Genomic DNA, 13,528 nt, shown 5'->3' on the forward strand with positions numbered 1-13,528 from the left:
ATAGGCAACAATAGCCCAAAACCACACCTCACGACAAACAGTGAAAAAGACTTGGTCTTTTTGGTCACAAGGCTTATTCCTCGGCTACACTACACCTCCGTATAGCCAACTATGAAACATTACTGGCAAAATATGACTATATTAACTACGCAAAAATGTCTGAATTGACTGATTTTATTTCCAAGGACAAGAGAGAACAATTCACAGCACTTGTATCAGAGGCACAACTCATCAGCCCTACAAGCCACACTTGATTCTGCGGACACAGCTGCAAGTTCAGTGGCGAAGGCTGTCATGATGAGAAGGGCCTCATGGCTCCATCTCTCCAGCTTCCCTAAAGAGGTGCAATCCACGGTTTAGGATTTGCCATTTGAGGGTCCCAAACTCTTTGACAAGAAGACAGATGACTCTCTCCACTTGCTCAAGGATTCACGAACAACACTTCGTTCCTTGGGAATCTATACACCCAAACCCAGGAAAAAACAGAGAAATTATGTATCCCAACGCTATTGCAGGACCATGTATTTGCAACAACAGCAGCGATTTGAGTCACAGGCCCAAAAACACAGGCTCCTGAGGGAACACCAATCCACTTCTTCAGTAGCTGCGTCCCAACCATCAACCTCCAGACAACAAATCTGAAGCCTTGGTCGAGGGCACGAGAACCCCAGGTCTATCTGTGCTGGTGACACCATCTTCCACCACTCCCCATCCTCCCTCCCTGTCCCTCTTCAGGGTTCCCTCTCACGAGTCTGTACTGTGCCAGGAGGTAAGCCACCTCATGCAGCTAGGAGCAGCAGAACCCGTTCAAACAGAACAAGAGGGAGAGGATTTTATTCCCACTATTTTCTACCAAAGAAAAAGTTTGGGATGAAACCAAGGATGGAGACCAATACTTGATCTACGACAACTCAACAAGTTTGTCAAAACACAACTATTCAGTATGGTCACGCTAGGCACCATAATCCCAGCTCTAGAAAGAGGGGATTGGTTCTCGGCCCTCGACCTCCGGGATGCGTATTTTCATGTAACAACACACCCCTCTCATCTCCGATTTCTCTGTTTTACTGTTGGACAGGACCACTTCCAATACAAGACCCTTCCCTTCGGAATCTCTGCTGCCCCTTGAGTGTTTTCAAAGGTACTGGCTGTGGTTGCAGCAAACCTGCGCAGAAATGCAATTATGATATTCCCGTCCTTGGATGACTGCCTGCTAAAAATGTCAACACGGCAGGCAGCAATACAAGCCACCGACAGACGGTAACCCTCTTCATGAGATTGGGCCTCCAAATAAATACCAAAAAGTGCACCCTGACTCCAGTGCAGGAGTTGGAGTTCATTGGGGCCCATCTCAATTCTACGGAGGCCGTAGCCTCTCTACCAAAGCAACAGTTTCTCACTCTCACTAGTCTCATATCCATGGCACGAAACAGTCCACAGATATCAGCCAGGACTTGCCTACAAATTCTTGGTCACATGGCAGCCACAACCTTTGTCATCAGACATGCCATATTAAACATGCGTTGCCTGCAAGTATTGCTCCATATGAATTATGTCCCACACAGACACAGCATAAACAAATGCTGGACAAAATAAAGGACTCCCTACTCTGATGGACACAACCAGCCAACACAGGGGTGTCTTTCTTTCAGAAGACAGGTATGCACAGGGGTGCCCTTCCTTCAGAAGACGCCGACACTAACCATCACCACAGACGCCTCACTGTTGGGATGGGGGAGGCACACAAGCATTCGCATTCTATTGAGGGCCACTGGTCTCCTACAGAATCCCTTCTACATATAAATCTATTAGAACTACGAGCTGTCCGCAACGCCTGCTCCCACTTCCTACCACTCATCAAAGACAAGGCCATTCAGATCCTTACGGACAACATAGACTATATGTTTTATATAGACAGACAAGGGGGAGCACGATCACACTTCCTATGCATGGAAGCCATAAAACTCTGGCAATGGTGCAACAGACACAATATCCACATCTCTGCGTCTTACCTACCTGGATGCCAGAACATCACAGCAAATGCCTTAAGCAGGCGTATTTCTCAGGACCATGAGTGGGAGCTTGACAACAGAGTACTTCTACACATATTTCAACAGTGGGGGTTCCCGACAATAGACCTCTTTGCAACCACACAAAATACCAAATGCCCCCAATTTTGCTCCAGGGCAGGTCTTGGCATACAGTTCTTAGGCGACGCGTTCCTCTTCGAGTGGAACGCTCCCCTCCTATATGCCTTCCCTGCCATCCCTCTCCTGACATGAGTGATCCACAAGATCAGGCAGGATGGGGCCACAGTAATCCTAATGGCCCCCGCATGGACTTGCCAACTATGGTAGCCATCCTGAGAAGGTAAGGATATCTATCCATCGATCACACTCCAACTTTGGCCTCATCTGTTGTCCCAGGACGCAGGTCGTGTTCTGCATGTGGGCCTGCAAAAACTCCATCTCAGAGCATGGCTCCTCCATGGCTCACAGGATCTGAGATGACCTGCTCGGAAGAGGTACAAAACATATTATTAAATAGTCATAGAGCAACTACCTGTTGCACGTACATGCTCAAGTGACGGCAATTTGAAGCCTGGTGCCAGCAAAAACAGATGGCATCCATCTCGCTCTCATTACCCTCAATATTAGATTACCTATTAGAGCTTAAAAGGTCAGGTGTCTCCATGAGTTCAATAAAAGTCCACCTATCCACTATCACAGCCTTTCACCCCAAGGTGAATCAGCATTCTGTCTTTGCTCACCCGCTAATCAAACATTTCCTCAAAGGACTCAACAACGTCTACCCTGAGCTACGTGAGCCAACTACACCATGGGACCTCATCCTGGTTCTTCATGCCCTCACCCGTTCCCCATTTGAACCCATGGCGACATGCTCACTACTACACCTTTCCATGAAAGTGGCATTCTTTGTGGCAGCTACATCTGCCAGACGAGTAGGAGAGCTGGGGGCCCTCATGGCAGACCCCCATACATGGCCTTTTTTAAAGATAAAGTACCCCTGAGACCACACCCCAAGTTTTTACCGAAAGTTCTCAGTTTTCCACCTTAACCAACCCATTTACCTACCGACATTCTACCCGAAACCCCACACAGATAGAACGCAGTCCACGCTTCATACTCTCGATGTACAGAGGGCATTAGCCTTTTACATAGACAGAACAAGGCCATTTCGTAAATCACCCAGACTGTTCATATCCATCACCAAACGTTCCAAAGGGAGTGCTATATCTAAACAAGGACTCTCCAAGTGGATCTCTGGTTGCAAAACAAAAAACAAGCCTGTGCTATCATCAGTGTGCCCGCCAACCCCCCAAGGGGATTCGCATGCATTCCACCGGAGCCCTGTCAGCCTCCATGGCTTTCCTGAACAATGTACCCATCACTGACATTTGTAGAGGTGCTACCTGGGCCTCAGCCCATACCTTTACACAGCACTACGCGTTAGAGCAACAGGCAACATCTGATACCTCGTTCGGACTCTCTCTACTGTCATCTGTCACGACTTCAACTCTGAAGCCCCCTCCTTCCACCAGAGGACACTGCTCTGAAGTCACCTAAAATGGAGCACTCACAGGGACAACACTCGAAGAAGAAGAAAATGTTACTCACCTTGTGCAGTAACTGAGATTCTTCAAGATGTGTGTCCTTGTGGGTGCTCCGCTACGCTCCCTCCCCCCCTCTACTTCGGAGTTTCTTACTCAGCCTCTCCAGTAGAGAAGGAGCAGAGTGGGTTTTTGTCGCACAACGTCAGTTAACTGCCTGAAGCAGCAGGAGATGGGACCACAAATGTGCGACCCAAATGGGCACTGCTACCTTAAATCTCCAGCTATGGGCACAGGGGTGCATCAACACCTAAAATGGAGCACTCACAGGGACACACATCTCTAAGAACCTCAGTTACTGCACAAGGTGAGTAACCTTCTCTTAAGGTCTAAAGTGTGTCAGCTGCTCACCAGAGTATAATGTGGCCAATCTGCAGCTCTGTGAAACTGCTGAGGCAGTATATTAAAACTCCAGTGCGGTGCCAGAGCCACATCCAAGCAAACCCACTCTCAACCATGCACATAAAATCCATTTTCAGTGCTTTGTGTGCTACTGCAAAAATGATGTAGGTAGAAACCACAGTGAAATTGGGATGGATTTTTGTTTTTTTCCATTATTAGCTCTTGCCTAGGTACTGATGGTATATAACTTCATAATTATTCCAGTATTCAGGTTTTTTGGTTGTAGATGAGTTTGTGTACTGCTCCTAAGTGAACAAAGCAAGAAAAAAAGACCGTTTTCTTGGGCAAAAAGTAAGGGAGGAGGTCACTTGCCAAAATCACAAAAGTGGCAAATGAGATTTTGCAAAAAATTCAAGTGAAGACTAAACGTTTAAAACATTGAATTTTGTGATTGAAATTTGCAAGGTTCTTAGGATTTTTGCAGTTTTAATATTAAGTGTTTTGCTACCTTAACTCTAGACCTCCCTATCATGCTTGCCTATATTTTTATTACATGTAATTTCAAGACAAAAAAGGAAGCTAGAACAAACAGTTTACTGGACATTTTCAGAAGTCCAGAAAATAGATGCAATCCATGCTTTGGTTTGTTCTAGTCAGTGGGGTAAAAAAGGTATTGCAGAAACAGAGTTAATAAAAAACAGTTTATTTTTTATTTAAATCAGATTTTAATTTAAATTAAATGCATTTTTATTTAAAATTTAATTTTAAATTATGACAAGTTACATTAAAGACCTAAACTTACTATAACAAATTCATTTAAATTTAAAAAAAATAAGTAGGACATTTTTGTTGCCAAAGTTTTAAAGAAAGTTAAACCATTGAACTGATGGAAGTCACTGGCTAAGCCACCTGGAACTACAATTTGTTTAAGGGCTAACCCAGCCTTTGACAGCCTTTTGCAGGTAGAAAGAATGTTTCCTTCATTTCAGTTTATTCAACTAGTTCATCGCAATGACTTGTTCATTCAAAGTTAAGAAACCAATTGGGAGTTGAAAAAGCAAGGAAAGTTTATTTTTCCACTTCCAATTTGTGAATAAAAATGAGGATGACATCTACTATGCTATATACCGTGCAATGTACAGTTATACAGTAATAAAATCTCTCTACTCCTACTTGATATTTCCCTTTTTATACAACTAAGGATCATTTGTTCTGTTAGCCAGCACATCACACTGGGAGTTCAAGTTGAGTTTTTTATCCACTCTGACCTCTAATTCCTTTTTTCAGTCACTGCTTTCCAAATTAGTCCCATCCTATGAGTATGACCTTCTACAAAAGAATGATGTATTACCTTGTTTGCGGAGCATGCAATTATCTGACTTCAGGAAATCATAACAAACACAATAGTATGCCTCCCCAGTGATACAAGTTACAGCAAACACATCAAACCTGTCCTCTGCTTCTGACATTGGCTCTCTGTAATGGGGTGAAACCTCTTGAGCACCACTTGGTGGCTGGGTGTGATTCTGCAGTCCTTTTCCCGGCTCCTGGAGCCTTCTGTAGGCTGTCAACTTAGCTTGGCAGGTCTTCAGTGGCTTGGCCCTCTGGCCTCATCACACATTCAAAATTAACTGCTTCTGGGGTAGCAAAGAGTCCAAAAAAGACTGTCTGCCTGCCCTCACCAGGGTCTTCAGCCTCAGCTCTGTGCCTTTTAAATTCAGCCCTTTGCTCGATTTTCAAAGTAAGCCTTGTCCCCTTCTTGGGGTTTACACCATTTTACTATTGGCTAGTGGTGGAACCTGGGCCCATCCATTACTCTGGGTTTCAACTCAGGGACCCTATAAAAAGCAGCTGCATCCCATTCTCTTCGATTCGTTGCTTCTAGTTCCCTGGAGCTCTTCCTGCCTTGCCTCTTTATCTTCACCCCTTACCACAGGGTTGTAGTTCTCAGGTCTTCTCTCTCCCAGTGTAAGCAAATGCAGCCAGAATCAAAATCTACTTATCCCTCAAGGTCCTTTGTCCAGAAAGGAGAACATAAGAATGACCATACTGGGTCAGACGAAAGGTCCATCCAGCCCAGTATCCTGTCTAGTGACAGTGGCAAATGCCAGGTGCCCCAGAGCGAGTGAACCTAACAGGTAATGATCAAGTGATCTCTCTCCTGTCATCCATCTCCACCCTCTGACAAACAGAGGCTAGGGACACCATTCCTTACCCATCCTGGCTAATAGCCATTAATGGACTTAACCTCCATGAATTTATCTAGTTCTCTTTTAAACCCTGTTATAGTCCTAGCCTTCAGAACCTCCTCAGGCAAGGAGTTCCACAGGTTGACTGTGTGCTGAGTGAAGAACTTCCTTTTATTTGTTTTAAACCTTCTACCCATTCATTTCATTTGGTGGCCCCTAGTTCTTATATTATGGGTACGAGTAAATAACTTTTCCTTATTCACTTTTTCCACACTACTCATGATTTTATATACCTCTGTCATATCCCCCTTCAGTCTCCTCTTTTCCAAGCTGAAAAGCCCTAGCCTCTTTAATCTCTCTTCATATGGGACCCGTTCCAAACCCCTAATCATTTTAGTTGCCCTTTTCTGAACCTTTTCTAAGCACCCTTATTTCCCAGCTGGGAACTGACCTGCTTAGGCCTGCAGCTCCTTTTATCTGAACCTGCTGGGCTCTCATTGGCTGCTTCTGTGAGGTGTTTCTAGGCAGGCCTGGAGGACTCACTTTCACTGCTCCTTTCCTGGGGCAGGGTGTTATAGGACTGTGGGCCATCCTGTAGGGAACCGTAAAGGCCAGGTACATCCTGTCACACTTCCTTGATGATGTACAACATCATATCATATTCAACTTTGCTGTTCTCATCTTCAAGGGATTTAGTGGTCAGGGCCTGGGATCCCTAAAAGCTTAGCTGAAGCTCTGGTACAAAGACCACTGTTGACATTTTCACTTTGACACAGTAGAATTGTCTACTGCAAGGGTATAGCTCAACTGTGCAGGAGACAGCGCTTTCTTGGGGGCTACTCCCAGACTTACGGAACAAACTTGCTAAGGATTTGAGAACTACTAAAACATTACTGTTTTCTATTCTAAGTGCACTGTAATACTTGGCCCTGCCTTTACTAAGAGAAACCTATAGTGCTTCGTACATAAATATACAGTTAAAGTAGTTAAATCCTTGTACAATTTTCCCTTTGGTAAAAGGGAGGGAGAAAGAAGACATTACTTAATACGCTACTGGCAGCTTGTGATGGGGTTCATTCACTGCAAAGGGTGCCTCCTTGTGGCCACATCTCGGGATCATCTCCACTCAGTTCTGACATCCTCTTCCTCACACCATGGCCCCTCTCTCTCCAGAACTTGGGGTGCTCCTTCTTCGTAACTCAGCCCTTTTGCCAGATCACTATAGTCCTCCCTTTCCAGGGTAGCAAAGTCTTTCTGGACCAACTGTCTGGTTGGTGTCTCCAATGCTCTTGTGCCACTTCCCAGTGGCTGGTAGGGGAACCAGGCCTGCCCTCTGAACTGGGTTCCAGCCCAGGGACCCTATAACAAGCAGCCAAGGTCAGCACGGTCCTACCCATTACTGCTGTTTCCCTGGGCTTCTTCTTACTTAGTGCTTTTAGGCTTCCTTTTCCCCCAACTTCTCTGGGATTTACCCTTCTTCTAGGGATAGAAGCCTGGGGCTTTTTCTCCCTCCTGGGTTTTCACCTCCACTCTGCTCCCTGGAGTGACTGCAGACTCTCTCCTGCAGCCCCCTTCTGCTGCAAACTTCCTGGCTTTATAATCCATCCTACTTAAGCCCAGCTGAGCCTCTTGTTCATTTAAGCCTGGTTTTCCTCAGGCCCACATTAACCCTTTATCACTCAGGTATCTCTTGCAGGCATACAGCAATGCTACACTGAGTTGATCAGACTTAAATACAGGGTGTGGATTCAGGGTATATTGTATATCCATGTTACATAGAAACCCTCTCCCTTTATATACAGTTACACATTTAATTGCATTTACTGTACAGTGTATTACACATTTTAGGGTTGGCTTGGTTACTTTGTAGGAACCAATCTCTGTACAGCATGCTGTGTCCACGCACTGTCCATGTTCACCAACTCTTTACCTGTTTTCCCAACTTATCTTGTCCATTGTTATCTTGTAAGTGGTTCTCTGGATGTTCTTTTCCCTTAGCTTAGCTGCATAAATATTATTAGGTGCCCTGTGCTGTTTGGAGGAGCAGAAAATACAGGGAAGAAAAAACATCACCCCTGGAATCCTAGTTCTACTATCTACCACACAGCCCCCTGGCAACAGTTGGGTGTTGCTTGTGTGTATGGGCTGAGTGAAAGGTTAGAAATATTTAAGAGCATAAGAAGGCCATACAGGTTCAGATCAATGGTCCATCTAGGCCACTATCCTGCCTCTGAGTGTGGCTGGTGCCACGTGTTTCAGAGGGAATGAACGCGACAGTGCAATTATCAAGTGATCCATCCCCTGTTGTCCAGTCCTAGCTCCAGGCTGTTGGGGGTTTAGGGGATACCCAGAGCATGGAGTTGTATTCTTCCCTCCCCCATCTTGGCTAATAGCCATTGATGGACCCATCCTCCATGAACTCATCTAATTCTTTTTTGAACCCAGTTATACTTTTGGCCTTCACAACATCCCATGGCCACAAGTTCCACAGTTTGACTGTGCATTGTGTGAAGAAATACTTCCCTTTGTTTGTTTTAAACCTGCTGCCTATTAATTTCAGCAGGTGACCCCTAGTTCATGTGTTATGTGAAGGGATATGTAACACTTTCTCCATACCATTCATGATTTTCATATCACCACTCAGTTGTGTCTTTTCCAAGATGAACAGTTTCATACACTTTTTAATCTCTCCTCATGTGGAATCTGTCTCATCCACCTAATCATTTTTGTTGTCCTTCTTTGCACTTTTCTAATTGTAGTATAATTTACTAAACATTATGTTTAAAATATTTAGTGTCTGAATCAATAGGTTCAATGTAGGCAGATTGTTTCAGACCTTCTTTGTCAAGATAACTGAGCTCCGTGCAATTCAGTGTGTGGAACATTAAAAATAGGATCACTCTTGGCTGTGGATGTATTTATGTTGAAAAGCCCATGATGCATTTTGTAGGAGTAAGGTTTGCCCAAGTTACTGTTACTGTTAAAAAAGTAACTCCCTCCATATTGTGCAGCATCTTGTGTACTTTTTGGCTATGGTCTTTCATCCCAGAGGCAGCTGAAGTTCCTTAATACTCTCTGTGTGTAATTAAGTGCTTAATGATTAAAGGTCCAACATAAAAGTATGATAGTATTTTAGCACATGCTACACAGTGAATCAGAAGGGAGGCTTTATTGGGATATCTCTCCAGAAAATGTCCTAGCCTAATGACAGTGAATGGTAATGACTGGTACTTGGAGAGAGCAAAGATTTACAGAGTCGTTGTCATGGAATTAGGGCCTTTATAACTGCAAAAACAACGAGGAGTCCGGTGGCACCTTAAAGACTAACAGATTTATTTGGGCATAAGCTTTCATGTGTAAAAAACCACTTCTTCACATGCATGGAGTGAAAATTACAGATACAAGCATAAATATACTGGCACATAAAGCTTATGCCCAAATAGGGTGACCAGATAGCAAGTGTGAAAAATCGGGACAGAGGGTGGGCGGTAATAGAAGCCTATATAAGAAAAAGCCCCAAATATCAGGGCTGTTCCTATACGATCAGGACATCTGGTCACCTTATGCCCAAATAAATCTGTTGGTCTTTAAGGTGCCACCAGACTCCTTGTTGTTTTTGTGGATACAGGCTAGCATGGCTACCCCTCTGATACTTGATTTATAACTGCAGTGATTGATGTTTTAGAAATGCCTGTGGTGGATATTACTCTTATCTGTCCATTTCTGTGTTTCCCTCTAATGGTATTTCAGTTAAGTTTAGTGTCCTTTCCTTACATCAGAACTCAGACAATATTTCAACTTTGTTTTATTTTTAAAGATTGTTTATCTTCCTTTTAAAAAGTTGTAAATAGTGAAACAGTATTTTGGTGTATTTTCTAGGAACTAGCCAGCTGTGGATGGAATAAGAAAGAAAAACACATCCTCGCCCCTAATATTGTTGCCTTTACAAGGAGGTTTAATCAGGTAAATAATCTAATTAGATTTACAGAATTAACACTGCCCACCTGAATTTAACAAGGATTGAATTTGTTACTTCATTGATATACATAAATGTGCCACATCTGAATCCTATTAACACAGTGCTTTGATGGATTAGTAATCATAAAAGAGTCAGATTTTTTTTTTTCTTGAGAGTTGTTGGCTTTAAAGGAGATCAGTATGGGTGTAGCAAATATGTTGATTGTAACTGACTTGTAATTTTTCAGACTAGACCTACATTTAAATGCTGCAAGGGATGGATATAAAATAGGGTCATTTTAAGATGTGTATTACATGTTACTCAATGGACATGAAGAATAATAATGGATTGGTGGTGTTGGGTTTGGGCTTTTGTTTATTTATTTTGTTTGCTCTTTTTTGATGGGGGATTTTATTTATTTAATAACAGATGTGAAAACAAATTGCTAAATGTCAAGGGAATATTTTGCTTTCTGATAAAGACTATTTGATTATATGTCACTTCAACAACCTGCTCTCAAACAACAAGGTTTCTGGGTAGTGATCAATGGCTCCAAGTCTAGTTGGTATCCGGTATCAAGCAGAGTGCCCCAAGGGTTGCTCCTCGGGCCGGTTTTGTTCAATATCTTCATTAATGATCTGGAGGATGGCATGGATTTCACCCTCAGCAAGTTTGCAGATGACACTAAACTGGGAAGAGTGCTAGATACGCTGGAGGGTAGGGATAGGTTACAGAGGGCCCTAGACAAATTAGGAGTTTGGGCCAAAAGAAATCTGATGAGGTTCAACAAGGACAAATGCAGAGTCCTTCACTTAGGAAGGAAGAATCCCATGTACTGCTACAGACTAGGGATTGAGCAGTTAGGCAGCAGTTCTGCAGAAAAGGACCTAGGGATTACAGTGGACGAGAAGCTGGATATGAGTCAACAGTGCGCCCTTGTAGCCAAGAAGGCTAACGGCATTTTGGGCTGTATAAAGTAGGAGCATTGCCAGCAGATTGAGGGATGTGATCATTCCCCTCTATTCGGCATTGGTGAGGCCTCATCTGAAGTACTGTGTCCAGTTTTGGGCCCCACGCTACAAGAAGGAAGTGGAAAAATTGGAAAGAGTCCAGCAGAGGGCAACAAAAATGATTAGGGGGCTGGAGCACATGAATTATGAGTAGAGGCTGAGGGAACTGGGATTATTTAGTTTGCAGAAGAGAAGAATGAGGGGGGATTTGATAGTTGCTTTCAACTACCTGAAAGGAGGTTCCAAAGAGGATGGCTCTAGACTGTTCTCAGTGGTAGCAGATGACAGAACGAGGAGTAATGGTCTCAAGTTGCAGTGGGGGAGGTTTAGGTTGGATATTAGGAAAAACTTTTTCACTAGGAGGGTGGTGAAGCCCCGGAATGGGTTACCTAGGGAGGTGGTGGAATCTCCTTCTTTAGAGGTTTTTAAGGTCAGGCTTGACAAAGCCCTGGCTGGGATGATTTAGTTGGCGATTAGGTCCTGCTTTGAGCAGGGGGTTGGACTAGATGACCTCCTGAGGTCCCTTCCAACCCTGATATTCTGTGTTTCTTCCAGAGCCTGAGACTTTCTGGGGTTCTGATATAACCCTCAGTAAACATGTGCATATATTCACCTTGCATCTAATAATAAGAAATGAACAATGAGTTAAAAATTTTTCCACTCAAGTTGCAATATAAAGCATAGTTTATCCTTATAACACTCTTGTAATTTAGAAAGGAAAAATCCTACCTAGCAAATCAAGTATATGCTAATTTTAGGAGCATTCCGAGTAACAATAACCATCGAATTGTGCTTAGAGTGCGCTCAGAAGTAGTTGTGTGATTTGTCATTGTGCACAGGCATCTAGATGAGGGGATAGTCAAGGTTAATCCTTAGTAACGAATAACTAAATGTTTAATGATATAAAAAGAAAAGAAGAGTTATTAAATGGTTAAGGAATCATATACTTTCTAATCGATTTTTAGAGTTTCCAGGTCAGGATCATAGCTGTGATGATAAATCTGGTAGCTTGTTTTTACCCAAGCAGGTTGGGGGTCATTCAGTTCCTTGTTCAAAGCTTCCTTGGAAAATTACAGTCCAGAGGTGAGAAGCAGAAATGAAGACAAAGAAAATGATGTCACAGAGCAGTCTCCCTTTTAAATGTTCAACCCAGGTGCATGGAAAATTCGTGGCAAAAGATGGAGTCTTAGGTCACGTCCTCATCACGTTTCCTTGCATGCTACAATGAGTCAGTGGCTCATTGAGTGTGTTTAGTCTCTTCAGTGGCCCGTTGTGAGAGTTGAGTGTCTTTAATGGACCATCAACACCTGACTGTCTAATCCTGATGTAAATCTGCCTGGGGGGTGTCACCCAGGAATCATAACATGTGTTTGAGATACAGATACATAACCAATATTCATAACTTCAGATACAAAGAGGATACATACATATTAAGAGGATTATCATATTTAGTAATCTGTAACTTTTCCATTGATACCTTACATGACATACTTTGTACAAGATTTGTTGCAATTGCTTAACAGTGGTAGCAACAATGATATGAAAGGACATCTTCCTTTTCATACATATCACATATGGTTGTTATTATTAGATAGCAACATGACCCCCTTCCTCAGGTCTAGTCTACACTGGCAATGCTAAAGCGCTTCCGCATGCCCAGCAACCCTGAGTTTAGGAGGTGCCTCTCCTGTATGGAGGCCATACCTGTAACAGACGGACATTCCCGCTGTGTCCATTGCCTCAGAGGCCCACATTCCCCAGAAGTGTACTTTTTGTCAGCTGCTGAAAGCCAGCTCCCGAAAATAACGGGAACTAAAGCTAAAAGTACTTCTGATGGAGGGAGCTCTGCAACCTGCGGCTGACCTGGTACCAAGTCTCCTCGGTGACGGGAGCCATCACCATAGCCTTCTACCTCCAAATAAGTGAACCAAGGAAGAATCTTTTGGATTCCTTATGTAAGACCTTCAAAAAGAGAGCCATGAGCCCTCACAGTGAGTCCTGAACCAGCCAGAGGAAAGCCCCAGCACATTCAGTCACTTCAGTACTGACCACTCCTAAACACAGTTCCCACAAGGCACAGGGTCATCCAGTGCAGATACCAGGAGTAAGCCTAAGTTTCCTCAGGGCACAGGTGCTGAGGCAGCGGTACCGCTTGTCAGAGATAGAAGCACAGACCGTACCGCCTCTGTGAAGTCGGCGCCAATACAGAAACCCTCGGTACTGATGACAAATAGCAAAGCTCATCAGACCGCTCATCTCGGCCAAAATTGCCAATTGCCTCAGTACCGATGACCACAGCACCACAGGAGTTCAGATTTTCTAAGGACCTGCTGATATGTGAAACCCCAGAGTCCCCTTTACTCAGTACCAGGGTCCCTGTACCAGGCACATCTTGATC

The 13,528-nt window shown here is 43.8% G+C and overlaps 1 protein-coding gene across 2 annotated transcripts in view; it reads left to right on the plus strand.

Annotated features, from left to right (window-relative positions):
- Positions 1-13,528, plus strand: part of RALGPS1 (Ral GEF with PH domain and SH3 binding motif 1) — a 391,212-nt gene that overhangs the window by 83,149 nt on the left and 294,535 nt on the right. For both annotated transcript variants that reach the window (XM_077835616.1, XM_077835617.1), the window contains one exon: positions 10,042-10,125. In XM_077835616.1, the coding sequence (XP_077691742.1) occupies positions 10,042-10,125 (84 nt within the window). The remainder of the gene's footprint in view (positions 1-10,041; positions 10,126-13,528) is intronic.

This window comes from Eretmochelys imbricata, chromosome 16, assembly GCF_965152235.1.
Source record: "Eretmochelys imbricata isolate rEreImb1 chromosome 16, rEreImb1.hap1, whole genome shotgun sequence".
Classification (NCBI taxonomy): Eukaryota; Metazoa; Chordata; order Testudines; family Cheloniidae; genus Eretmochelys; species Eretmochelys imbricata.